This window comes from Sciurus vulgaris (genome assembly GCF_902686455.1).
Source record: "Sciurus vulgaris genome assembly, chromosome: 9".
Classification (NCBI taxonomy): Eukaryota; Metazoa; Chordata; class Mammalia; order Rodentia; family Sciuridae; genus Sciurus; species Sciurus vulgaris.
Window position 1 is genome coordinate 61,470,736 of NC_136469.1, and position 25,520 is coordinate 61,496,255.

The window sequence follows — 25,520 nt, forward strand, 5'->3', positions numbered from 1 at the left end:
CAGTGTAATGGAGCCAGACTGCCTGGGCTTGTTTCTGGAGTCCATTATCAAATATTTAATGGCTCATTGTCAAATTATTTAGCATCTTTGTGCTTAATTGCCTTATCAGGAATATTCTTGGGAAAAACTATAGTCTGATATACCAGAATTATTATTTAGTTTTCACAATAGCCATAAATTTTTGGCATTAACTTGAGTAATTCCCCGATTCCTCTTAACTTAAATTTCAAAATATAATTCTTGCTCTAAAATTATATTATTATTTTTTAAAAATGATTTCTTTGTTTTGTAATAATGTGTCATTAATTAGAAGGCCCAAATAATGCCTCCAAGCTTCATTAGATATATAAAACCTTTTTCCCATAAGACTAAATATTACTTTGATTATAAACTTGATTTCTTTCTGGATAAATTATTCATAAAAGACAGAAGAAAAAGAAAATTTATTCCATAATATTAATAGGGCCAATTTATTTGATAATCTGTTTGAGTAATTTTTGAGTCAATCCAGTTTGTACTTCCTAGAATAAAAATCCAATTCTAATTTAAGAAAACACGTTATGTAAAAACATAGATTAACATATGAATTAAAGGCATAGTTCTTAATATTCAGGACTGTTCAGTGAAGTTTAGTTGGAATTGAACTGTGATATTTTATGAAATTCCCATCTTGAACTGAGAGAGGAACAAGAGGTAGGGTGTCGAAGCTTAGTGGCTAGCAGCTTGATTTTCTTCTATTTCACCTGCAGAACAAAAGATTCTTCACAGACTATTGCATAATTAATTGCATAATAAACAAATCTTATTTCTTATAATTTTGTGGAGCCCTTTAGGTGCGTTTTGAGACTATACCTATGTGGGCTCAGTTTCTAGATGTGAATTATTAGTAGGAAATTAAGAAAATAATCTAAAAGATGAGTAATTATTGTGGTTCCTCCCTAATTGGTAAGTCACATCTACTGAAGGTATCTGATAAAATCTTAAGTATAGAATCCAGTGTTCTACAAAAACTTAAGCAAAATTTAATTTGTAAAGAGATTATTTTGTATAATATTTCAACTGATAAAATTTAGCTTTTCTCTTTTTTTCAGAATAGTCCAGGAAACTGTTAGATATCCATTTTTTCAGGGGTGGATTTTATAAGCAAGATCTGCAGTTGGAATTATGATACTGACAGATTTGGTAATGATAGCACGCTGTGAACTACCTGTGTGCTGCCTAACTGAAAAGCAGTCCATTAGTGATTAAATTGATGTACTTTGGGACTTTTAATTTTTTACAAATTCTATTTCCATATTTAATTGTGGAAGGATTTGGGGAGGGTAAAAGTTACATAGTCCCTTCTTCATTCATTTAATTGTCAATGAGAGTGGCAGTTAGTAATTCTTCTTGAAGTTTTATTACAGCATTCATTTAAAATAATGCAGCTCCATGCTGAGTTTGCTTCAATTAAGTCATATTTTATTTGCTAATGACTTTCCAAGTTGACAGTGACCTTGGAGTGGGTATTGTCAACACTTCTTGACATCATAGAGGGTGTGATTTAAAATCAAGTGTATCAATGTGTTCTTCATTTTCTGTCTGAATTTTTAAGAGGTTTTTAAATTGAATTTTAGACTGAGCATTTACCTGAGTAATGTAGAGGTTGGTCAGTTAAGTAGTCATCAGCTCACATGGTTTAAATGAGATTAATTTTACTATATACAAAGAAAGAATTTTGCTAATGTCTTGAATTTTGTGTATATGTATGCACATATACATGTATGCATACATACATGATCTTTTCTTTGACTCTGTTACTTTTTAAATTGTTCAATAGCTGAACCATAAAAATCTCAATAATGTAAATGCAACTGAGGAAAGCTTCTTGGACACAATTCGCCTCAAGGTCCTGAATTGCTGTGTTAAAATAGTTACTATAAAAGCTTACCATAGGACTGGAGGTATAGTTCAGTGTTGGAGCACTTGCTTAGCATTAAAAAAGCCCTTGGTTTGATCCCTAGCTTAATTTGTTGTTTTATGCTTAAAAAAAAAGGATATAAAAGATGACTTAACACAGTGCTCTTTTAAAATATTCACTTTTTTGACATATCTCTAGACTACAATAAATATATTAGACATGTTTCTGTATGAATTATGTAAAATATTTAATATATTCAACATGGCTGTATTATAGAACAGTACAGTAGAATAAATCTGCACAATTAATGAAATTCTGCTTTATTTCTAAGTAAAAATAAAGTACAATATAAATGGTGAATATTTTTTTCTGTCATCAAAACTGCCTGTGTACTTTTGGCAAAAGAAAGGTTTGTGTGGTGAGGCACTGTATCTTCAAGCTCTATTGAAAGTAGTTGAATGTAGCAGTCTAGACTTAGTACTGACCTTATAGGAACAAGCAGCTTTTCAGCTGCTCTAGTGGATGCCCTGGTTTGTGCCAGTATCTGTCTACTAGCATTTGCTTCTGTGTTGAATATGTCAGGCTCTGCCTCTTTTCTGTGCCATTCAGTTAGGTGTTACAGCATTTGCATGTGCAACCCCAGACCCTTTGGATTGTTCATCTGTCTTATTTCCTGTTTTGTTATTGTTAGGAGTCCCAAAGCAGTGTGTGTGTGTGTGTGTGTGTGTGTGTGAATGTATACTCTATGTCTTAGAGTTTGGTGGGATAGCTCTTTGAATTCTTCAAATTTTTACTCATAGCCTTACACCTTCAAGGAAGGGGCTGGGCTTTAGAATCATGTATTAATTAGAATTCCTACTCATAATAATAATGACAATGATATCTTACTCTGATGTAGTGCTTTCTAGGACTGAATCATCCATCACTCATGGTGTTGAAACTAAAATGTCCATGGTGAGGAGAGGAAAATACCACTCTGTTCCTTACATTATAATGCAGTAGAAGAAATCTGCAGATAATAATCCAAACACACTGAGACCATGTACAATGCTGGAAATATTTCTAAAAGAAATAAGGATTCATCCTTTTTTAAATTTAATGTTTTCCATGCTTCATTGTATTACAAGTAATGAAGAAAATAATAACAATAATAATGTTTGTTGGTCAGACAATTTTTTTTTTTGTCTCCACTTACCAATGTAGAGGACCTCAAGCTTTCTATACAGTTCCTTTTCCCCAGATATTTCTAGAATTCCTCAGGGACTGTCCCAACCATGCTCTTGAACAAGTCTGTTTCCACTGTGTAAGGCTGCTGCTCCACCAGGCATTTGTCTCTTGCCAGATGGTGCTCTCTGCTGGGCATTTCCATCAGTGTTCTCTAGCACAGCTAAAACTGCAAGATGACCTGGGGTGAAGTGAAGGGGATAATACCCTTCTTTCCTTGTGTTATGCTCTAATAGAAGGGTCTAAAAGTAGCAGTGCTTTTAATGAAATAGTTCTTTTAGATTTTTTATCATAACACAATTGCATACTGTAAGAATACAGGCATAAATCCAGTCTGTGTTAGGAGGCAAATTCAACAGAAAATTCTTAGTATTTATTTATTTATTTATTTATTATTTATTTATTTATTTATATTGTGTTGCTGGGAATCAAACCCAGGGCCTTGGGCTTGCAAAGCAAGCATTCTACCAACTGAGCTATATCCCCAACCTTAGTATTTATTGTTGCCACTCTTGACACAAAGATTTTCTCACTGGGTGAGAGTCATCATGATTAACTGTGGATTAGTTTTCACCTTCTGATTGGTTTGCTCTTAGTTCCAAAAGATCCCAATACATAGCTGAATCCTACCTGGACAGAGCTGGTGACTCCATGTTTCTTTATCTTCAGCTCTAACATCCAGCTGTGCCAACTTCTGTTTGTATTTTGTCGTTGCATCCCATAGCATTTTAGAGTAGTGTCTAACTAGAGATTGCTGCTTACTCACTGTCCAAGAGTCTCTCATTTTCTCCAGTTTCTGTCTTTCTGGGAATGTTAATAAGAGTTCAGCTGAAGTTTCTTTCACATGTAGTAGGGTCCTTTTTTTGGTTCTAGTCTCTATTGTGCTGTGTCTTAGAGAAATTCCTTAAAGTTGTCTGGCATGTGAATGATAACTTCTAGTTTTAAGCCCTGATAATTTGTGCCTATTTTATATACTTCTGAAATTTTGTAGTGAGGTGGAGCTTGGGTTTGAGCATGGGTTTGAATTGAATTTATGCTTTTTATCACTAATATGTACCATTTACTGAAGTCTGTTTGATTATCCCTTATTGCAGTAACATTATTTATAATAGTAATCGAGAGAAGTTAATTCTACTGCTTTTAAGTAGTGAACCAGAATGCCTGACACTATATGTTTGCTATGCTAATTTTATTCAGTATATATTGTTCTAACAATTCAGGCTTGTTTTAATGCTGTATTTTTATAAACATAGTTTTTCAAATGCATTGAAAAAAGTAAAATAGAGTTTCTTCTACCATTAGTTAAAAATGATTTTTTAAAAAAAATTCTTATGGTTGCTTAATTATGTATTAGTTCAAGAGAAAATTCCTTGAAAAGTTGCTACTATTATTGCATTGCACTTCATAATTTTAGTTTCTGCAGAAACCAGGTGCTTTAACTTTTCATGGTTCATGCATAATTTTGGCATTTACTATAGTAAATGTAAGAATGTGGAATAATGGTTGATTTCTCATTTTACAAATCATTTATTTGGTATTAAAAATACTGATTCTCTTCAAACATTAGCATAACATGAACTGGGTAGGCATTTCTCTCTCTGAGAATCCTGACTGATGTGAAATGGGATGGGGCACCTCAGTGACAGTGTAGCTTAGGATCTGTCAAATAACACAGCATTTACCAATGGAACCCTTTTGACTGAGGCTATCCTTGCTTTAGATTTAGACTTAAGTACAATTTGAATCTTGTTTCAGAACTTACTTAAATTATGTCTCATCTTTGCTTTTGTGTTTTTAGGGTGTTTCCAATGCAACTTTGAAATACAAAGGTATACATTTTGGCAACTCTACAGGGAGATTAGAGTTACCTAAAACATCTGGTCCTGGCCCTGGACAATATGATATAATCCAGTAAGTATATGTATAAAAAAGTATGTCTTTAATGTAGTGCTTGAATATAAAGCAATCTAATTTAGACTAGGCTATCCTGTTAAGAAAGGCAAATTAGTATGAAGAACTCAAAGAAGTATTATATTTTGGAATAACCTATTTGAAAATTATTGATTTTTTTAAATGAGTCAGATCCTATGTCTCTTATTTTATATGTATTACCTTGTTTAATCTTCACAAGTCTCTGTGTGGTTACTGTTGTTATATGTATATTTTGTCAGTGAAAAAAATCCAAGGATCAGAGAGGATAAGGAACACATTCAAAATCATGTGTCCATTTAAGTGGCAGAGCTAGACTTTAACTGAGGCCTGTTTGATTACACAGCCTATGTCATATCTAAGTACTAAAATATACTGTACGTAATGTAAAGTAGATGAAAAGTCAGAGAAAATATAAAAGATGACACAGGGATTCCCCCCATTATCCCTGGCTCTCATCTCCGTTCTTCTGATTATAAAATGGTTTTAGAAAGCATTTTCAGTCATTGTGAATCAGATCTATAACATTAGGTTCAAGGTAATAGTTACAAAGATTAACTAAGTAAATTTCTAGTAAAATAACTCTACCTTTGTTTTCTGCTACTATGGAAGGCAAAATTATCAACTACCATGTTGTTCTCATACTCTGTTACTTCTTCCTGTGATTATTTTTTTAAAGATTCTGACTTAATTTTTACTTGATTCTCTCTCAGCATGAGTTTTCTCCTGAAAAGTCCCATAATGTTTACCTATTTAATTAGTTTACTTGACACAGTGAGACATCTCTATGTCTCAGCAATGGACATAGCTTAGCTTTTTCTTTAAACTCCCTTGCTATATTTAATTCATTGAACAAACATTGTTTGAATATGTATTGTGCATCATACCGAACCTAGTAATTGAGAATAAAAAGACTGAAACATCACCCTGTTTTTGATAATTTATACTCTAGTCCATTTCCTTTTCCTTCTCCTAACATGAAAGGTACATCTTTGTATTTTTATTTTTGGAGTAGTAATACTGGAAACTGAGTATGCATATTTAGCTTACTGGAGTCTATACTTATATCATTATCATTATTCCAAACAAGATTAGGTCTCTGGGTTATTCTAACTCTGATCATTCCTTTTTTAACATAAACTTTTGTTGTTTGATATTTTAATCCTATCTTTTTCTTCTCCCCGATTAGCTGGTTTGCCCCTTCTTCTTTCCCTACTGTCTCATTGAGGTTTAAATAACATAAAACAACACTATCTAATCAGTGTTAGCTTAGCTTTTGCTTAAAAGTTTTTCCTGCCGGTCCTTTTCCATTCTCTTACCTCATCCCACTTCTGTTCTCCCTGTTTCGTGCTATTCATGCTCTTCTTTCCTTTGATCTTTCTTGTTTCCTCTATTTCTCCTCTTCCATTTGTATTTTCACTTTTGCATACATGAATGAATTAATGTAGACTGTATTCCTGCTGCTTCAGTTATTTCATCATTTTCATTATTTTGTTTGGTGCCTTCACTGTATCTTTTTATTTGGAGTTGTCTTTGTTCTTTTCTGGCAGTTGATGTTTTCTCCCTTTTTTTTTCTTTAACTTTTTGTTTTATTGATTGAGTCAGAAGTATTCTGAGAGACTTTATAGAGTATCAAGGAGGAGACTCTTAGTCACCTAAATGGAAAGATAAACATAGAGGCCTCATTTTGGGAAAGACACAGACCTAAATTATATCTGACAATTCTGATATTCTAAGTATATATTTGTGATTGATAAACACACTTGAGGTTTTGAAAACAAGCTCACCTGTTGAATTTTGAGCAAATAAAAACTCACTGAAAAAGTGAGTATTAAATAGTATAACTGGGTTGGTAAATGCATATTTAAGTTAGCACTCCTGAACAAAGAAAACAATGGCAATATTATGAAATTGAAACTTTTGTTTTATGTTTTTCTATTATATATTTTTTAGATTTTTTTAAAAAAACATATTTTTTGGTTGTTGATGGACCTTTATTTTATTCATTTATTTATATGCAGTACTGAGGACTGAACCCAGTACCTCACACGCTAGGCAATTGTTCTACCACTGAGCCACAACCCCAGTCTCCATTATCTATTTTTAATCTTTATATGTTTAGTTTGTTAGAAATGGAAATATCATATTCTTTTAAAATTCCATTTAAGAAATAGTAAAAATAGTATAGTCAGTATAGCCTGTTTATATATAACTTTTGAAACGATTATAGCTAGTAGTTATTGTGGGCTAATTATGGGCAATGTGTGGCACTAAGTAGTTCACATGTATTTTCTATTTTAATCATTGCATTCATGAGAATTGGCTATTAGTATTTCAAATTACAGATGAAGAATCTGAGGCTTAGAGAAATTAGGAGATTTATATAAGATTATACAGTTAATAGGTAGCAATGCTGGGATTTCTATTAGACTGTCAGACTCCAAGGATTTATGGTAAATAGAATATACAGGAAACTTTTTTGCATCTCATATCTCATTTTGTTTTTGGAATCATTGAAACAGGTTTATAATAATGCTTTGAATTGGAGAAGTAGAACCAATACAAAAATACAATTTTACAAAATTTTGAATATGTTAGTCTAATCTAACCTATTGATCTTATCACATACTTTTAACCTAGGAAATGTTACTGTATTCTCTTTGCTTATGTAAATGTTTTTATGTTTACAACTGAGAATTGTCATTTCCTATCTGAATTTTCTAAAGGGAAAAGACTTTACATTGTGAAAATATTAATATCAAGAAAGATCAACAGCAAAATTATTGTTCATTTAGTCCAAGATTTTATGAAGTAATAATATTGCAGGAGGAAAAAAAGGTAAGTTGAAAAGAGCCTATTTTACCTATTTTCCAGGTTTTAATGTCATTGAGCCCATTGTTGTAAGGTTAAAGTTCTCTTAGATCTACTGTGTCTTATAGCTTTTGTTGCTCAGTAAATATTATAGAAGAAACTGTTAAATATCTCTGCTTGAGCACTTCTTATTATAAGAAACTCAACTACTAGTAAGTTTTCTGGTTTTAGTAGAAGACAGCTCTTTTCTTAAACTGTCCTTTTCAAATGGACCTAAAATTTCCTACTTCTGCCTACTTATAATTTTCCCTTTTACTATGATTTCGTTTTAGTTTTTCCTTCTTCTTTAGTAAGGATGAATGTTCTAGGTGCATTTGACTTTAATTTACTTTCATGGTTACTCCTATCCTTTGAAGTCATATAGGGACTGCTTTTTATTTGTGAATTTGTCTCTTAGTAATAATATTCTGCTTGTGCACTGTACATAGTGAGATTCTTATCTTCTTCATTCTGAATAGTGTATTTTTATTAACATAGCCCATTTTAATGTACATTCCATTTTTTTGTAGCTATAATTCAGTTTATTCATTTGGAACTTGTAGGTGAATAAAGTCTGGATTTTTCTTTTTTTTAATTTAAAGTTTAAAGATTATAATATAAAAATTTAAAAATGGATACATTTAGACTAAAGAAAAATGATTCTCTTGAAAAGTCAATAACTATTTCCATAAGAGTTTTCTTCAAAATTTCCCCTGAATTCTAATCAGCAATGAAAAATATTGTGTATCAGAAATGACATAATACAAGAAAAAGATGCATCAACAAAATAACAATACAATAATTTTCATTGAGTAACAACTGTAAATTTCAAAGCAGATAAAATATTAATTTGAAATAAGTAGAATTTAATGAACATAATAATTTCAGAATATACTCAGGAAAAGGTGAAAATGTCTTTGGTTTCACAATAAGATTTTATTCATCAATAGTATTTATGTGTAATATGCTTTGAATATAAATACACAAAAATTAAAGTAAGAAAATTTTTTTCTGTTATAAATTGATTTTTAATGGAAACCTTAGTTATTTAGAAATATTAGTTATATTTTTTAAAAACCTTCTTTCATAGTGGTACCCTGCATTTTTAGAAAGGAGTTATTACATGATTTTCAAATTAATATCAGTGTGCCTGTACCATTGTGATCATTGCATTGTTTACTGTGTTGTTGATTTCTATAGCCTGAGATAATTTTCTTTGGAAATTATAGAATAGTAAACATAATAACATGAAGAATTATAATTGATAGCAATGAAATAAATTTAACTGATTTTTAAATATTAGCATCTATGTGCTTTTTCTTATTCTTTTCTTATTAACTGTAAAATCTCTACTTGATTGTATTTCCTGAGCATGGAGATTTTGCCTGTAGTATTTAGCACAGTATTTAGGAATAAGGGCTCAATCAGTAATTGACAAATGTATGATTTTTCAAACACATTGTTTTATATTTAATAGTAACAGATGTTTTTAAAACAAATATTTTCTGTATTTGTACAGAGATTTTTAACCTTTTAGTTCATTTTCAGAAAAATAATTTTTGAATCTGATAGACCTTTCTCATATTCAGGTACTCCTGTCATTACCATTTTACTTTTTCCTCTTGAATTCTTTTCCATTTATAATTATTGTAAGTCAAGTCAAAATATTATCTCATTATTATTCTATTATATATCATTGTTATTTACTGCACATAGTAAAACTCTAGAAGATAATGGATGGAAATACTAGAAATCTTGTTTTGTTCGGTGATTGAGTGTGAGGAGATGTGCACGTTCTAAAGAGTTAAGATTTTATTGCTTCTTGATGTGTTCTTTTCTACTGAGATCTAATATCCATTTTAGATTTGACTATATTTAAGGGTAATTTACTTCTGATTATATCTATTAAAATACCTTTTTAAAAAATGTGACTTTACCCAGGGGTTTACGTATCTTTTGTTTGGTATTTGCACAATCACAGAGGGCAGGGTAATCGAACCTGGGTCTCCCGCATGAGAGTCAGGCACTCTACCACATGAGCTCTATGGCCAGCACTTATCTTTTGTAATTATATGTAATGTGAGTCTTACTCTGAAAAATTGAATCTGTGGAAACAATTCAGACAAAATCAGAATTTTGAAGTACTAAAAGTTGTTTGCAATTAAACTGACAATGTAAAAGTACTGTTATTTTCTGCATGTTTGATATAAAACTAATAAATGTTTTGTTCAAGTTGATATGTGCAACCACTTTTTTTTTTTTTAGTCAGAACATCCTCAATCTAGGGAAATAAAATCAAAAGAATTACTTTTTCTGTAATCCCAGCTAGTCAGGATGCTGAGGCAGGATGATTGCAAATTAGAGACCAGCCAGGACAACTTAGTGTGATCTGGTTCAAACTAAAACTAGATAGATAGATAGATAGATAGATAGATAGATAGATAGATAGATAGATAGATAGATAGATAGATAGGTAGGTAGGACTGGGGATCTAGCTTAGTGGTGCAGTGCTTACAGTGCATGCCTAGCAAGTATAGTGGCCTGGGTTCAATACACAGTATGTGAAGAAAAAAAAAGGTGAGTCACCTTTAAGTATAAAAAGAATAAGAAATTGATTGAGGTACTTGAAATATAGGAATTTTAATGTGTGTGTCATTTGTGAATATTTTATTGTCATAGCAAGTATTTCTTCCTAATCTATAAGTTTGAGTTTGAATGTTAAGGTAATGAGGGAAGATGGAGTCTGCCTGTTATGATTTAGATGTGAGGTGTCCCTCAAAAGCTCATGTGTGAGATAGTACAAGAAGGTTCGGAGGAGAAATGATTGGGTTGTAAGAGTCTTAACCCAATCATTGATTTAATCCCCTGACAGGGATTAAGTGAGTGGTAACTGGAGTGGTAGGATGTGGAACTGGGGTGTGACTTTGGAATATATATTTGTATCTGGTGAGTGGAGTCAGTATCTCTCTCTCTCTCCTTTCTGATCATGATGTGAGCTGATTCCCTCCTCCATACTCTCCTGCCATGATGTTCTACCTTACCTCAAGCCCTGAGGAATGGAGCTGACCTTCTATGGACTAAGACCCCTGAATCTGTGAGCCCTCAAATAAATCTTTCCTCCTCTACAGTTGTTCTGGTCAGGTTCTTTAGTCACAGCAGTGAAAACTGACTAAAACACTGCCATTTCCTAAACTACAGATTTCTTGGCTCACATCATGCTAAATGGTGGTTTTATCAATGATTATTATAACACAGAATTACTAAATTTTCCATTATTTTGTTATGTTCACAACCAAATCCTGACTCTATTTTTAAATGTAAGCAAGTAGGAAAAGGCAGCTTACTAGAGATGACTTGTAAGTATTGAGTTTGAATGACTGTTGTCATTATCAGAGATGGTTATCACAGAAGCTGCTTACTGTGATGAACAGATGATGAGTTCAATTTCAGACAGTTGAATTTGGAGAAAAATTACTCACAGTGGCAATTTGAAAATAGAATTTTTAATACATATTAGGAATAGAGATACAGATTTATCAGTTGATCTCATGAAGGTGACAAAATGATGAGATGGCTACAGAAGAGAATGCAGATGAGAAGAAATTTTGGAACAAACTTTGAGGAACACTTAAGAGTTGGGAAGTGAGGAATGATAGAAGTGCCAGAAGAGAAATAATTAATGAAGTAGGAAGTGAGTTGGGGAATTTAGATACCAAATGATAGAGTTTCAAAAAAAGAGGCATAGAAATGTATTTATTTCTATAGGATAGTGGTCCTGATAAATCATTAAACAAAAAAGCAGGTTATAAATGGTATACATATTATGATTTCTTTAACTTTATAACTATATGTCCATGTAGTCATAATAAAATATTTATATTGATTAAATCAGAGTGGTGAGATTACGACTGATTTTTTTTTTTTTTTTTTTTTTTTTTTTGTCAACTTTTGTTTTCCTCTATTCCAAGCTTGACTAGTACTTTAGTTTTGTTTTTGTGGTGCTGGTGGTAATCAAAACCTGGGCCTTGTGCATACAAGTGCTACACCAATGAGCTATACCCCAGCTTTATGAGTGATTCTAATTTCTCCTCTTTTGCATGGTTAAGTTTTCTATTATTCTAAAGGCACCTGTAGTGTAATTTAAAAAGAGATAATAAAACTGCAAGAAAGGTTTTAAAAGGAAGAGATAGATGCTGGAGAAGGTGCAGGTCAAGAACAGCCTTTGTTAATAAAAGGAATTTTAAGAGTAAGTATTTTAAGGATTGTTGAATATTGAGAGAGCAGTTATGGTGGCAGATGCAAGTTAGACTCCATGCAAATGGAATCTAAATGGAATGGTAAATGGGGTCAGGCAGTAGTAGCATTGAATAGATATTAATATTATACTTTCCAGAATTTTGCTGCTAAAGGGGAGAAGGAAAACTAGAGTAGATAGCACAACAGGGGACAGTTTATTTTTGAATGGATGTGTATTCTTAGAACAGTTGAAGGATGCAAGGGAAATAGATATGCAAAAATATGTAGATGAGATAATTAGTATAGTAAGTGTGTACAGAAACATAATAAGCAAAGGAATTCAAGGCATAAACAGTTGGTTTACATTAGAGAGGAAGAGAAATACCTCTTTCTCTATGAAAAAGAGAAAAATTGAATGATAAAATAAGTCAGGGATCAGAAATCTTTTTCTGTAAAGGACCAGATAGTAAATATTTAGTGTGGAACATATAGTCTCTTTCACACATATTCAACTCTGCTGTTGTATGAAAGGAGCCATAGACAGTGTATAAACCAATTGTGTTCCAGTAAAACTTCCGAGTACAAAAGCAGACAGGTTAGTTTTCACTCACAGGCTATAGTTTGCTGACCCCTGAAAGAGAAATATTGATGAGTATAGGAGACACATTCAATAGTTTATTTGGATGGCTTATATTATTATTATTTTTTTAAAATTTTTTTATTGTAAACAAATGGGATACATGTTGTTTCTCTGTACATGGCATAAAGATATACTATTTGTGTAATCATAAATTTACATAATGTTGTTTGATTCATTCTGTTATTTTTTCCCTTCCCCCCACCCCTCCCACCCATCTTTTCCCTCTATACAGCCCTTCCTTCCTCCATTCTTGCCCCTCTCCCTAACCCTAACTCTAACCCTAATAATAAAATAATAACACACGTAAAACTAAAGCTGCTATAAACATTTGTGTATAAGTCATAACCTAGATATAGGTTTACATTTATCTTGAGTCTGTACCTATAGGTGGAATTGCTAGGTAATATTGAGGTTCTGTGTTTAAATTTTTGTGGAACTCTTTTATAAATCAGTGGTCCTATTTTACATTATGTTCAGCAAAGTATGAAGATTTTAGTTTTTGCAGTACTTGCTATTATTGTTTGTCTTTTATATTATAGCCATCCAAGTGTACATGAATGAAGTCTTATTGTGGTTTCAATTTGTATTTTCCTAAAAACTAATGATATTGAATATCTTCCATGTATTTACTTGGCATATTTATATCTTCTTAATAAAAGTGTCTAGTCTTTGCCCATTTTTACATTGAATTATTTGTCTTTTATTATTAATTTGTGTTCTATTGATTTTTGTATGAACTTACAATTAATAATATTGAATAACATTTCTTGTAAATGTAATCTTTTATTGATGTTTATGTGCCCAATTAAAATGTAGTTCTTAGGGCATAAGATTCTTGTGTTATATTTGTATACCTATAGTTAGTGTAGTACATATGTTTAATAATTTTTTTTTTTTTTTGTGGTACTGGGGATTGAACCCAGGGTATTGTGCTTGTGAGGCAAGCACTCTACCAACTGAGCTATCTCCCCAGCCCAATAATGATTTTTTTTGAATGAATTTATTGCAGTTCCGAAAAATAGTAGTTGTATTTTCAAATTGGAATTAGGGAAAGAACTCTTAGGATTTCTCTTTCCTCCCATTTATACTATTTCCTTAGAAATGTAAATGTTAAATCAATAAGATGATTTTAGAAGTGTTGTTTTATCTTTGGATTTAAACACTTTTCTGATTTCACAAAATCATATGAATATAATTTAATGAATGTGTTTTAATTATCAAAAGTATCCTTGAGATCTGTTTTATTCTGTTACACGTACTGGCTTTGTTCAATACATTTTTTTGGAAATAGATAACATTCTGATCTACCAACATCTGTTAAAAACACAAATATTAACTTTCATTCAACCTGAATATTTTCCTTAGGAGTTCATCTTGCCTTTGGTAATGAAAAATCATTTTAGCATCTTACTTAATATGAATGGAATCTCAAAGAAAATTCTCCACTTTGCAGAACATTGAAAAGTTGCTTCTGTTGAAGTGCTTTGATTTGGTAATACAAAATGCATGAAGTATTAACTTTTTAATTAAAAAAAATTCAAAAAACAGTAAAATCTCACTAGGTGGCGCCAATACTTTGAATCTTTACTGACAAAACCTATTCAATTTCTTACATTTATTAAAACATTTAAAAATGGTATGGCAAGATTTAAAAATTTGCCTTGTAATTCATTTGGGCAAATATAAATTGGAAATTTTAGTTCTCTTAGAAATTCTGGGGCAGTGGCGCCATCTTATGCCTGGGGCCGGTGGGGAGGCTAGGGAGGGGGCCTCGGGCGGCGCAGGGCACTACAGGAAAGGACTGGAGTCTGAGGAACTGGAGCCCGAGCCAAAGAGGAGCCGCCCCAGACCCCCTTCCCACCACCCAATCCAGCTTCAGGCCCTGGGCCTGGTTCCGGAGGGCAGCCAGGAGGAGGAGGAAGAACCAGGACTGGTCGAGGGTGACCCAGGGGACCGTACCGTTGAGGACCCGGAGCTTGAAGCTTTCAAAGCTTGAGTGAGGGAGATGGAGGAAGAAGCTGAGAAGCAAAAGGAACTACAAAACGAGGTAGAGAAGTAGATGAATATAAGTCCACTTCCAGGCAATGCTGGCCCAGTGATCATGTCTGTTGAAGAGAAGATGGAGGCTGATGGACGTTCCATCTATGTTGGCAATGTGAACTAACTGGTGCAACAGCAGAAGAGTTGGAAGCTCACTTTCATGGCTGTAGTTCAGTCAATCGTGTTACCATACTCTCTGACAAATTTAGTGGCCATCCCAAAGGGTTTGCGTATATAGAGTTCTCAAAGAGTCAGTGAGGACTTCCCGGGTCTTAGATGAGTCCTTATTTACAGGAGACAAATTAAGGTGATCCCAAAACGAACCAACAGACCAGGGTTTCCTACGTGCCCACTACCGTGCCTAGACTACCAACTACAACAGTTCCTGCTCTCCATTCTATAGTGGTTTTAACAGCAGGCCCCGGGGTCCCGTCTTTAGGAGCCAGGCTAGAGCAACATCATGGTATTCCCCTTACTAAAAATAGTGTGTATTAGGAAGAGAGAGAGGAAAAAAAGAGGAAAGAAGGGGGGAAAAAGATAAAGAAAAAACGAAAAACAAGATGAACTTGATGGAAAAAAAATATTTTTTTAAAAAAAGATATACTGTGGAAGCTGGGAGAATCCCATAACTAACTGCTGAGGAGGGACCTGCTTTGGGGAGTAGGGAAAGGCCCAGGGAGTGGGGCAGGGGGCTGCTCATTCACTCTGGGGATTCACCATGGACACTTCTCAACTGCGCAACCTTTTCCCCATGTTTCCCTGCCCCACTTCATCCCCTTGGGGGCTACTCAAGGGTAGGTGGGCATGGGTGGTAGGAGATCTTTTTTTTTTTTTTTTTAACCCAGGGCTCTGGAAGGACACCAAACTGTTCTGCTTGTTACCTTCCCTCTGTCTTCTCCCTGCCTTTCACAGTCCCTTCCTGTCGGCTCCTGTCTTGCCAGGTCTACTACCCATCCCACCCCTTTCCGGCTCCCTGCCCCTCCAGATTGCCTGGTGATCTATTTTGTTTCCTTTTATGTTTCTTATTCTGTTTTGAGTGTCTTTCTTTGCAGGTTTCTGTAGCCTGAAGATCTCAGTTCTGGCTCCAGTGTAAATTCCCCTTCCCCCTGGGGAAATGCAATACCTTGTTTTGGGGGGTTTTGGGTGTTTTTTTGTTTTTCAGTTTTTTGGTTTTGTTTTCTTCTGCCTTTTTACCTCTTTTATTTGGAGGGAATGGGTGGAAGTGGGAACAGGGAGGTGGGAGGTGGATTTTGTTTATTTTTTTAGCTCATTTCCAGGGGGTGGAAATTTTTTTAAAATATGTGTCATGAATAAAGTTGGTTTTTGAAAATAAAATTGGCCTGACACCAAGGTCAGACGTTGCTGAGCCCGCCCTCCACACCGAGGTCAGTCAGACCCTGAGCCAGCCTGCCCGCCTGCTCACTTACTGCTGAGGGACACTGCGCCTGCCTCCTTACTGACGCAACACACCCTTGCTGGGCTCCCCAGCTCCTTTGGAGGCTGGTCAGGCACTTTGAATTATTCCTGAGGGTGTGGCCATCATCATTGAAAAGGCGGCTCCCTTCCTGTGACTCCTATAGGAGACTGGAGGCCCTTTGAAAGGTACCTCTATTTACTCACTTATATCCTACACCTTTTCCCTATCCTCTTGTTCACAACTAGAAATATTGTAAATAGTAATTGAACTGATCCTGTTTATTTTAAAAATGTTAAAGTCTTTATAGGGGCTATCTGGTTCAGGACTGCATTTTCTCTGTATTGGGTGCTACTGGTATTGATCTCCCCTTCAAAGGAGAGGTAGTGGAAACTGCAGGGTCATAATAAGCCTGCAGGGAGCAAACTTCAGTGTCTCTGATCTTCTCTGCTAAAGGGGAATATACAGAAACAATATGAAAAAACAGGGGAAGAAAGTGTCCTTAACAGACCAAGATGCTATTATGATAGACTCCAATGACAGCATGGCGGTTTAGAATCTGCATGATTAAAATGATCCAGGAAGCAAAAGACAAGAGAGCAAATGCAGGCAATGCAAGACAGTTAAAAGAGTAAATGCAAGAAGCAAAATAACACTTCAATAAAGAGATAGAGATTCTGAAAAAGAACCAAACAGAAATACTTTAAATGAAAGAAACGATAAACCAAATTAAAAACTCAATAGAAAGCATCACCAACAGAATAGACATCATGGAAGACAATCTCAGAAAATGAAGACAAAATATTCAATCTTGAAAATAAAATTGAATAAACTGAGAAGTTGTTAAGAAGTCATGAACAGAACCTCCAAGAATTATGAAAAGACTGAATTTAAGAATTATTGGTATTGAGAAAGGCACAGAGATACAAACCAAAGGCATGAAAACCTGCTGAATGAAATAATATCAGAGTATTTCACAAACCTGAAAAATGAAATGAAAAATCAAATACAAGAGGCTTACAGAACACCAGGTGCACAAAACTACAACAGATTCACACCAAGACTCTTTATTATGAAAATACCTCACATTCAAAATAAAGATAACAATTTTAAAGGCTGCTAGAGAAAAGCATCAGATTACATATAAGGGGAAACCAATATGGATATCAGCATATTTCTCAGCATAGACTCTAAAAGCAAGAAGGACCTGGAACAATATATTTCAAGCTCTGAAAGAACACGGATGCCAACCAAGAATACTATAACCAGCAAAACTAACCTTCAGATTTGACAAAATAAAATCTTTCCATAGTAAACAAAAGTTAAAAGAATTTACAAATAGAAAGCCTGCCCTACAAAACATTCTCAGCAAAATATTTTGTGAGGTGGAAGTGAAAAACAACAATACATGTCAGCAAAAGGAGGAACTGCCCTAAAGGAAAAGCCAATCAACGGACAAGTAAAAAACTAAAAAGAAGTCAAAATGAGCAGGACTACAAATCATATTTCAATGGCCTAAATTCAATAATCAAAAGACATAGGCTAGTAGATTGGATTAAAAACAAAGACCCAATAATATGCTGCCTTCAAGAGACTCATCTCATAGATAAAGACATCCACAGACCAAAGGTGAAAGGATGGGGAAAAACATACCATGCACATGGACCCAGTAAAAAATCAAGTGTCTCTGTCCTCAAATCAGATAAAGTGGACTTCAAACCTAAGTTAGTCAGAAGGAATAATGAAGGACATTTCATACTGCTTAAGGGTAGCATAAAATAGCAAGGCATAACACTTTCAAATATTTATGCCCCAAACAATGGAGCATCTACATATATCAAACAAACCCTTCTCAATTTTAAGAATCAAATAGACCAAAACACATTAATAGTGGTGGACTTTGACACACCACACCTCCCAAACAAAAACTGAACAAAGAACTATAGAACTAAATAATACAATCAATGATATAGACTTAACAGGCATGTGCAGAGTATTTCATCCATCATCGAGCAAATATACTTTCTTCTCAGCAGCTCATGAATCCTTCTCCAAAATAGACCATATGCTATACCACAAAAAAGCCATTAGTAAATACAAAAAAAAAAAAAAATAGAGATACTATCCTGTATTCTATCAGACCATAATGGAATGCAATTAGAAATCAATGATAAAATAAAAAACAAAAACGATTTCTACACCTGGAGACTAAATATTATACTATTGAATGATGCAATGATAACAGAAGACATCAGGGAAGAAATAAAATTCTTAGAAGTAAATGAGAACAGTGACACAACATATCAAAATCTGTGGGATACTACAAAAGCAGTACTAAGAGGAAAGTTCATTGCATTGAGCTCATACATTAGAAAAATAAAAAGCCAACAACTAAATGACCTAACATTACACCTCAAAGCCCTAGAAAAAGAAGAACAGATCAACACCAAAAATAGTAGAAGACAGGAAGTAATTAAAATCAGAGCTGAAATCAATGAAATTGAAACGAGAAACAATTCAAAAAATTGACAAAACAAAAAGTTGGTACTTTGAAAAAGTAAACAAAATCGATGAGCCCTTAACCACACTAATGAAGAAAAGGAGAGAAAAAACTCAAATTACTAGAATTTGTGATGAAAATGGAAAGATCGCGACAGACACCATTGAAATACATAATGTAATTAGAAGCTACTTTGAAAATCTATACTCCAACAAGATAGAAAATATCGAGACATTGACAAATTTTTAGAGACAAACTGAATCCCAAACTGAATCAGGAAGACGTACACAATCTAAACAGATCCATTTCAAGCACTGAAATAGAAGAAGCCATGAAAAGCCTACCAACCAAGAAAAGCCCAGGACCGGATGAATTCTCAGCTGAATTGTACAAGACCTTTAAAGAAGAACTGATACCAGTACTCCTCAAAGTATTTCAGGAAATAGAAAAGGAGGGAACCCTTCCAAATCCATTCTATGAGGCTAGTATCACTCTGATACCAAAACCAGACAAAGACACATCAAAGAAAGAAAGCTTTAGACCAATATCCCTGATGAACATAGATGCAAAAATCCTTAACAGAATGCTGGCAATTCACATACAAAAATATATTAAAAAGATAGAGCACCATGATCAAGTGGGTTTTATCCCAGGGACACAAGGTTGGTTCAACATCCGGAAATCAATAAATGTAATTCACCACATCAATAGATTTAAAGTTAAGAATCACATGATTATTTCAATTGATGCTGAGAAGGTGTTTGATAAAATACAGCACCCCTTCATGCTTAAAACACTAGAAAAAAATAGGAATAGTAGGAACATATCTCAACATTGTAAAGGCTATCTATGCTAAGCCCACAGCCAACATCATTCTTAATAGAGAAAAACTGAAAGCATTTCCTCTAAAAACTGGAACAAGACAGGGATGCCCTCTTTCACCACTACTATTCAACATTGTCCTTGAAACACTTGCCAGAGCAATTAGACCAATGAAATTAAAGGGATACAAATAGGAAAAGAAGAACTCAAGCTGTCACTATTTGCTGATGACAAGATCCTATAAATAGAAGATCCAAAAAACTCCACTAGAAAACTTCTAGAACTAATAAATAAATTCAGCAATGTAACAGGATATAAAATCAATACACGTAAGTCTGATGCATTTCTATTCATAAGTGATGAATCCTCTGAAAGAGAAATTAGGAAAACCACTCCATTTACAGTAGCCTCAAAAAAAAAAATACTTGGTAATTAATCTAAGAAAAGGGTGAAAGACCTGTACAATGAAAACTACAGAACATTAAAGAAAGAAATTGAAGAAAACCTTTGAAGATGGAAAGATCTCCCATGTTCTTGGATAGGCAGAATTAACATTGTCAAAATGGCCATTCTACCAAAGACACTATACAGATTCAATGCAATTCCAATTAAAATCCCAATGACATTCCTCATAGAAACAGAGAAAGCATACATGAACTTCATGTGGAAGAACAAGAGACCTCGAGTAGCCAAAACAATCCTGAATAGAAAAAATGAAACAGGAGGTATCAGAATACCAGACATTAAACTATACTACAGAGCAATAGTAACAAAAACAGCATGGTATTGGCATCAAAAGAGACAAGCAGACCAATGGTACAGAATAGAAGACATAGGAGAGATCCAAGATGGAGGACTAGAGGGAGGCTGCATTACTTGTTGCTCCGTAACGCTGGATTCAAGCAGAGGATATCTGTTTCTCGCTGCCAGCAGACTGACCGCAGACTGCCAGTGGAACACCAGCTGCCTGCTGTCGCCTGGAAGTTCACTGTCACAGTACCTGCTGGTTTGATTACATGTGGCTGCTGCCATTTTGAGACAACCACCAGGCCCTGTAGGACCCCTGGCTGGACTGACTGAGCCCCATCTCCAGGATCCCTCAGCCTGACCGATCACTCCCTGCCTCTGGGGCCCTCACATCAACTGACTGCTCCCTGCTGCCAGGACCCCCAGACCAACTGACTGTGCCCTATCACTGGGAACCCAGACCGACTGCACCTGGCCTCCAGGATCCCACAAGTACAGCAAACACACCGGACCTCCAGGACCCCTGCTGGACCAACTGCATCCTGTCTCCAGGACCTCCAGCTGACCACATCCACCCCTGAGCTGCAGCTCCCCATTTGTCAACACATTTCGAAGCCAGAGCGGCCATCTTGGATAATCCTGGAAGCCGTAGCTCCAATCTTCGGGTGGGGCAAATCCCATCCTGTTGGAGGCTTGAAGATCATTGTCAGGTACCTCTCATGCATCAGGCTACTGAACACTGGGAGGTTTCATTAGTATATGACTGTTATACAGTAGATTTTCTTTTTTCTCCTTTTTAAAAAAAAATTAAGTTTTTATTTCTTTACTTTTCTTGCTTTCTTTTCCTTTTGTTTACCTGTTCCCTCAGAGTCTCTTTTTCCCTTTTTTGCATGCTAACATCTGATTTCTTTTGATTACACTCTCACCCTTTCTATTTTCTAGAACTTCTGTATATTCTTTCCTTATCCCATTAACAGCCATATTCTACATCCCTCTGCATCCTCTTTGTCCTCCATTAGAAACTGCAGACTTTTTGCAAACCTGTTTGTTTGACTGAAGATAACATTTGAACTCAAATTTTGTTTATTATGACAATTTTGTTATTGTCCCCATAGGGGCTATTTGGTCTAGGATTGCATAGTGTCTGATTTGGGCACTGCTAATATTGATCTCCCCTTAAGAAAGGGTTTTGGAAACCTATAGGGCCACTATAAGCCTATAGGGGGAAATCTGCAATACCCCAGATCTGCACTGCTAGAGGGGAAGATACATGACCAACATGAAAAAACAAGGGAAGAAAATGATCCAAACAAATCTAGATTCTATAGTAATAGAATCCAATGACAGTATGTTAGAAGAAATGTCAGAAAAGGACTTCAGATTATATGTGATTAAGATGATTCGCGAAGCAAAGGATGAGATAAGACAGAAAATGCAGGCAATGAATGATAATACCAGTAAGCTGAAAGAGCACCTTCAGGAAGCAAAAGATCATTTCAAAAAAGAAATAGAGATTCTCAAAAAAAACCAAATGGAAATCCTTGAAATGAAGGAGACAATAAACCAAATAAAAAACTCAATGGAAAGCATCACCAACATACTAGACCACTTGGAAGACAGAACCTCAGACAATGAAGACAAAATATTTAATCTTGAATATAAAGTTGCCCAAACAGAGAAGATGGTAAGAAATCATGAACAGAATCTCCAAGAACTATGGGACATCATGAAAAGACCAAATTTAAGAATTATTGGGATTGAGGAAGGCACAGAAATACAAACCAAAGGAATGAGCAACCTATTCAATGAAATAATATCAGAAAATTTCCCAAACCTGAAGAATGAAATGGAAAATCAAATACAAGAGGCTTACAGAACACCAAATGCACAGAATCACAACAGATCCACACGAAGGCACATTATAATGAAAATGCCTAACATTCAAAATAAAGATAGGATTTTGAAGGCCGCGAGAGAAAAGCATCAGATTACATATAGGGGGAGACCAATACGGATAGCAGCAGACTTCTCAACCCAGACTCTAAAAGCTAGAAGGGCCTGGACCAACATATTTCAAGCTCTGAAAGAACATGGCTGCCAACCAAGAATCCTATACCCAGCAAAACTAACCTTCAGATTTGAAGATGAAATAAAATCCTTCCATGATAAACAAAAGTTAAAAGAATTTACAAATAGAAAGCCTGCACTACAGAATGTTCTCAACAAAATATTCCATGAGGAGGAAATGAAAAACAACAATGGAGATCAGCAAAGGGAGACCTTAGAGAAAAACCACTCAAAGGAGAAACCAAGCCGACTTAAAAACCAAAAATAAGCCAAATGACTGTGAATACAAATAATTTCTCAATAATAACCCTGAATGTTAATGGCCTAAACTCCTCAAGCAAAAGACATAGACTGGCAGAATGGATTAAAAAGAAAGACCCAACAATTTGTTGCCTGCAAGAGACTCATAGAAAAAGACATCCACAGACTAAAGGTGAAAGGATGGGAAAAAACCTACCACGCACATGGACTCAGTAAAAAAGCGGGGGTTTCCATCCTTATATCAGATAAAGTGGACTTCAAGCCAAAGTTAGTCAGAAGGGATAAAGAAGAACATTTCATACTGCTTAAGGGAACCATAAATCAGGAAGACATAACGATAGTAAATATTTATGCCCCAAACAATGGTGCATCCCTGTACATCAAACAAATCCTTCTCAATTTCAAGAATCACATAGACCACAACACAATAATTCTGGGTGACTTTAACGCACTGCTGTCACCACTAGATAGATCTTCCAAACAAAATCCAACCAAAGAAACCATAGAACTCAATAACACAATCAATAACCTAGACTTAATAGACATATATGGAATATTCCATCCATCAACGAGCGAATACACTTTCTTCTCAGCAGCACATGGAACCTTCTCGAAAATAGACCATGTGTTATGCCACAAAGCAGCCCTTAGGAAATGCAAAAAAATAGAGATACTGCCTTGTGTTCTATCAGATCATATTGGACTGAGAGTAGAAATCAATGACAAAATAAAAAAAGGAAATTACTCCAACACTTGGAGACTAAATAATATGCTATTGAATGAAACATGGATAACAAGAAACATCAGGGAGGAGATTAAAAAATTCTTAGAGGTCAATGAGAATGATGATACAACATATCAAAATCTCTGGGACACTATGAAAGCGGTACTAAGAGGAAAATTCATTGCATGGAGCGCATTCCAGAAAAGAATGAAAAGTCAACAATTAAATGACCTAACATTACAGCTCAAAGCCCTAGAAAAAGAACAGAATAAAGTAGTAGAAGACAGGAAATAATTAAAATCAGAGCTGAAATCAATGAAAATGAAACAAAAGAAACTATTCAAAAAATTGAAACAACAAAAAGTTGGTTCTTTGAGAAAGTAAACAAAATGGATAAACCCTTAGCCACACTAACAAAGGGAAGGAGAAAGAAGACTCAAATTACTAAAATACATGATGCAAAAGGAAATATCACGAGAGACATCACTGAGATACAGAACATAATGAGAAGCTACTTTGAAAATCTGTATTCCAACAAAATGGAAACTACCAAAGACATTGACAAATTTCTAGAGACATATGCTCCTCCCAAACTGAACCAGGAGGACATACACGATTTAAACAGATCAATATCAAGCAGTGAAATAGAAGAAGCCATTAAAAATCTACCATCCAAGAAAAGCCCAGGACCAGACAGATTCTCAGCCGAGTTCTACAAGACCTTTAAAGAAGAACTCATTCCAATACTTCTCAAAGTATTCCAGGAAATAGAAAAGGAGGGTACCCTACCAAACTCATTCTATGAAGCTAATATCACCCTCATACCCAAAGCAGGAAAAGACACATCAAGGAAAGAAAATTTTAGACCAATATCCTTGATGAATATAGATGCAAAGATCCTTAACAAAATATTGGCAAACTGTATCCAAAAACATATTAAGAAAATTGTGCACCATGATCAAGTAGGGTTCATTCCTGGAATGCAAGGATGGTTCAACATTCGTAAATCAATAAACGTAATCCATCATGTCAATAGACTTAAGGATAAGAATCATATGGTTATTTCAATTGACGCAGAAAAAGCATTTGGCAAAATACAACACCCCTTCATGCTCAAAACACTACAAAAAATAGGGATAGTAGGAAAATACCTGAACATTGTAAAGGCTATTTATGCTAAGTCCATGGCCAGCATCATTCTTAATGGAGAAAAACAGAAACCATTCCCTTTAAAAACGGGAACAAGACAGGGATGTCCTCTTTCACCACTTCTATTCAACATTGTCCTCGAAACTCTAGCCAGAGCAGTTAGGCAGACTAAAGAAATTAAAGGGATATGAATAGGAAAAGAGGAACTTAAGCTGTCACTATTTGCGGATGACATGATTCTATATTTAGAGGATCCAAAAACCTCCTCCAGAAAACTTCTGGACCTCATCAATGAATTCAGCAAAATAGCAGGCTATAAAATCAACACACATAAATCCACAGCATTTTTATATGCAAGCGATGAAACAGCTGAAAGGGAAATGAGGAAAACAACTCCATTTGCAATAGCCTCAAAAAAAAAAAAAAATAAAATACTTGGGCATCAATCTAACCAAAGAGGTAAAAGATCTCTACAATGAAAACTACAAAACACTGAAGAAAGAAATTAAGGAAGACCTTAGAAGATGGAAAGATCTCCCTTGTTCTTGGATAGGCAGAATTAATATTGTCAAAATGGCCATACTACCAAAAGTGCTATACAGATTCAATGCAATTCCAATTAAAATCCCAATGATGTACCTTACAGAAATAGAGCAAGTAATCATGAAATTCATCTGGAAGAATAAGAAACCCAGAATAGCTAAAGCAATTCTCAGTAGGAAGAGCGAAGCAGGGGGTATCACAATACCAGATCTTCAACTATTACAAAGCAATAGTAACAAAAACTGCATGGTATTGGCACCAAAATAGACAGGTAGATCAATGGTACAGAATAGAGGACATGGACACAAACCCAAATAAATACAATTTTCTCATACTAGACAAAGGTGCCAAAAATATGCAATGGCAAAAAGATAGCCTCTTCAACAAATGGTGCTGGGAAAACTGGAAATCCATATGCAACAGAATGAAACTACATCCCTATCTCTCACCCTGCACAAAACTCAACTCAAAATG

At 34.7% G+C, this 25,520-nt stretch overlaps 1 protein-coding gene and 1 pseudogene across 4 annotated transcripts in view; both read left to right on the forward strand.

Annotated features, from left to right (window-relative positions):
* The window catches only part of STPG2 (sperm tail PG-rich repeat containing 2), a 185,479-nt gene that overhangs the window by 28,075 nt on the left and 131,884 nt on the right, over positions 1-25,520 (forward strand). For all 3 annotated transcript variants that reach the window (XM_079153827.1, XM_079153829.1, XM_079153828.1), the window contains exons 5-6: positions 4,923-5,035; positions 7,780-7,891. In XM_079153827.1, coding sequence (XP_079009953.1) covers positions 4,923-5,035; positions 7,780-7,891 — 225 coding nt within the window. The remainder of the gene's footprint in view (positions 1-4,922; positions 5,036-7,779; positions 7,892-25,520) is intronic.
* Positions 13,688-15,346, forward strand: LOC306669714 (polyadenylate-binding protein 2-like; annotated as a pseudogene). Its single transcript has one exon. The product of its transcript is annotated as a polyadenylate-binding protein 2-like (transcript).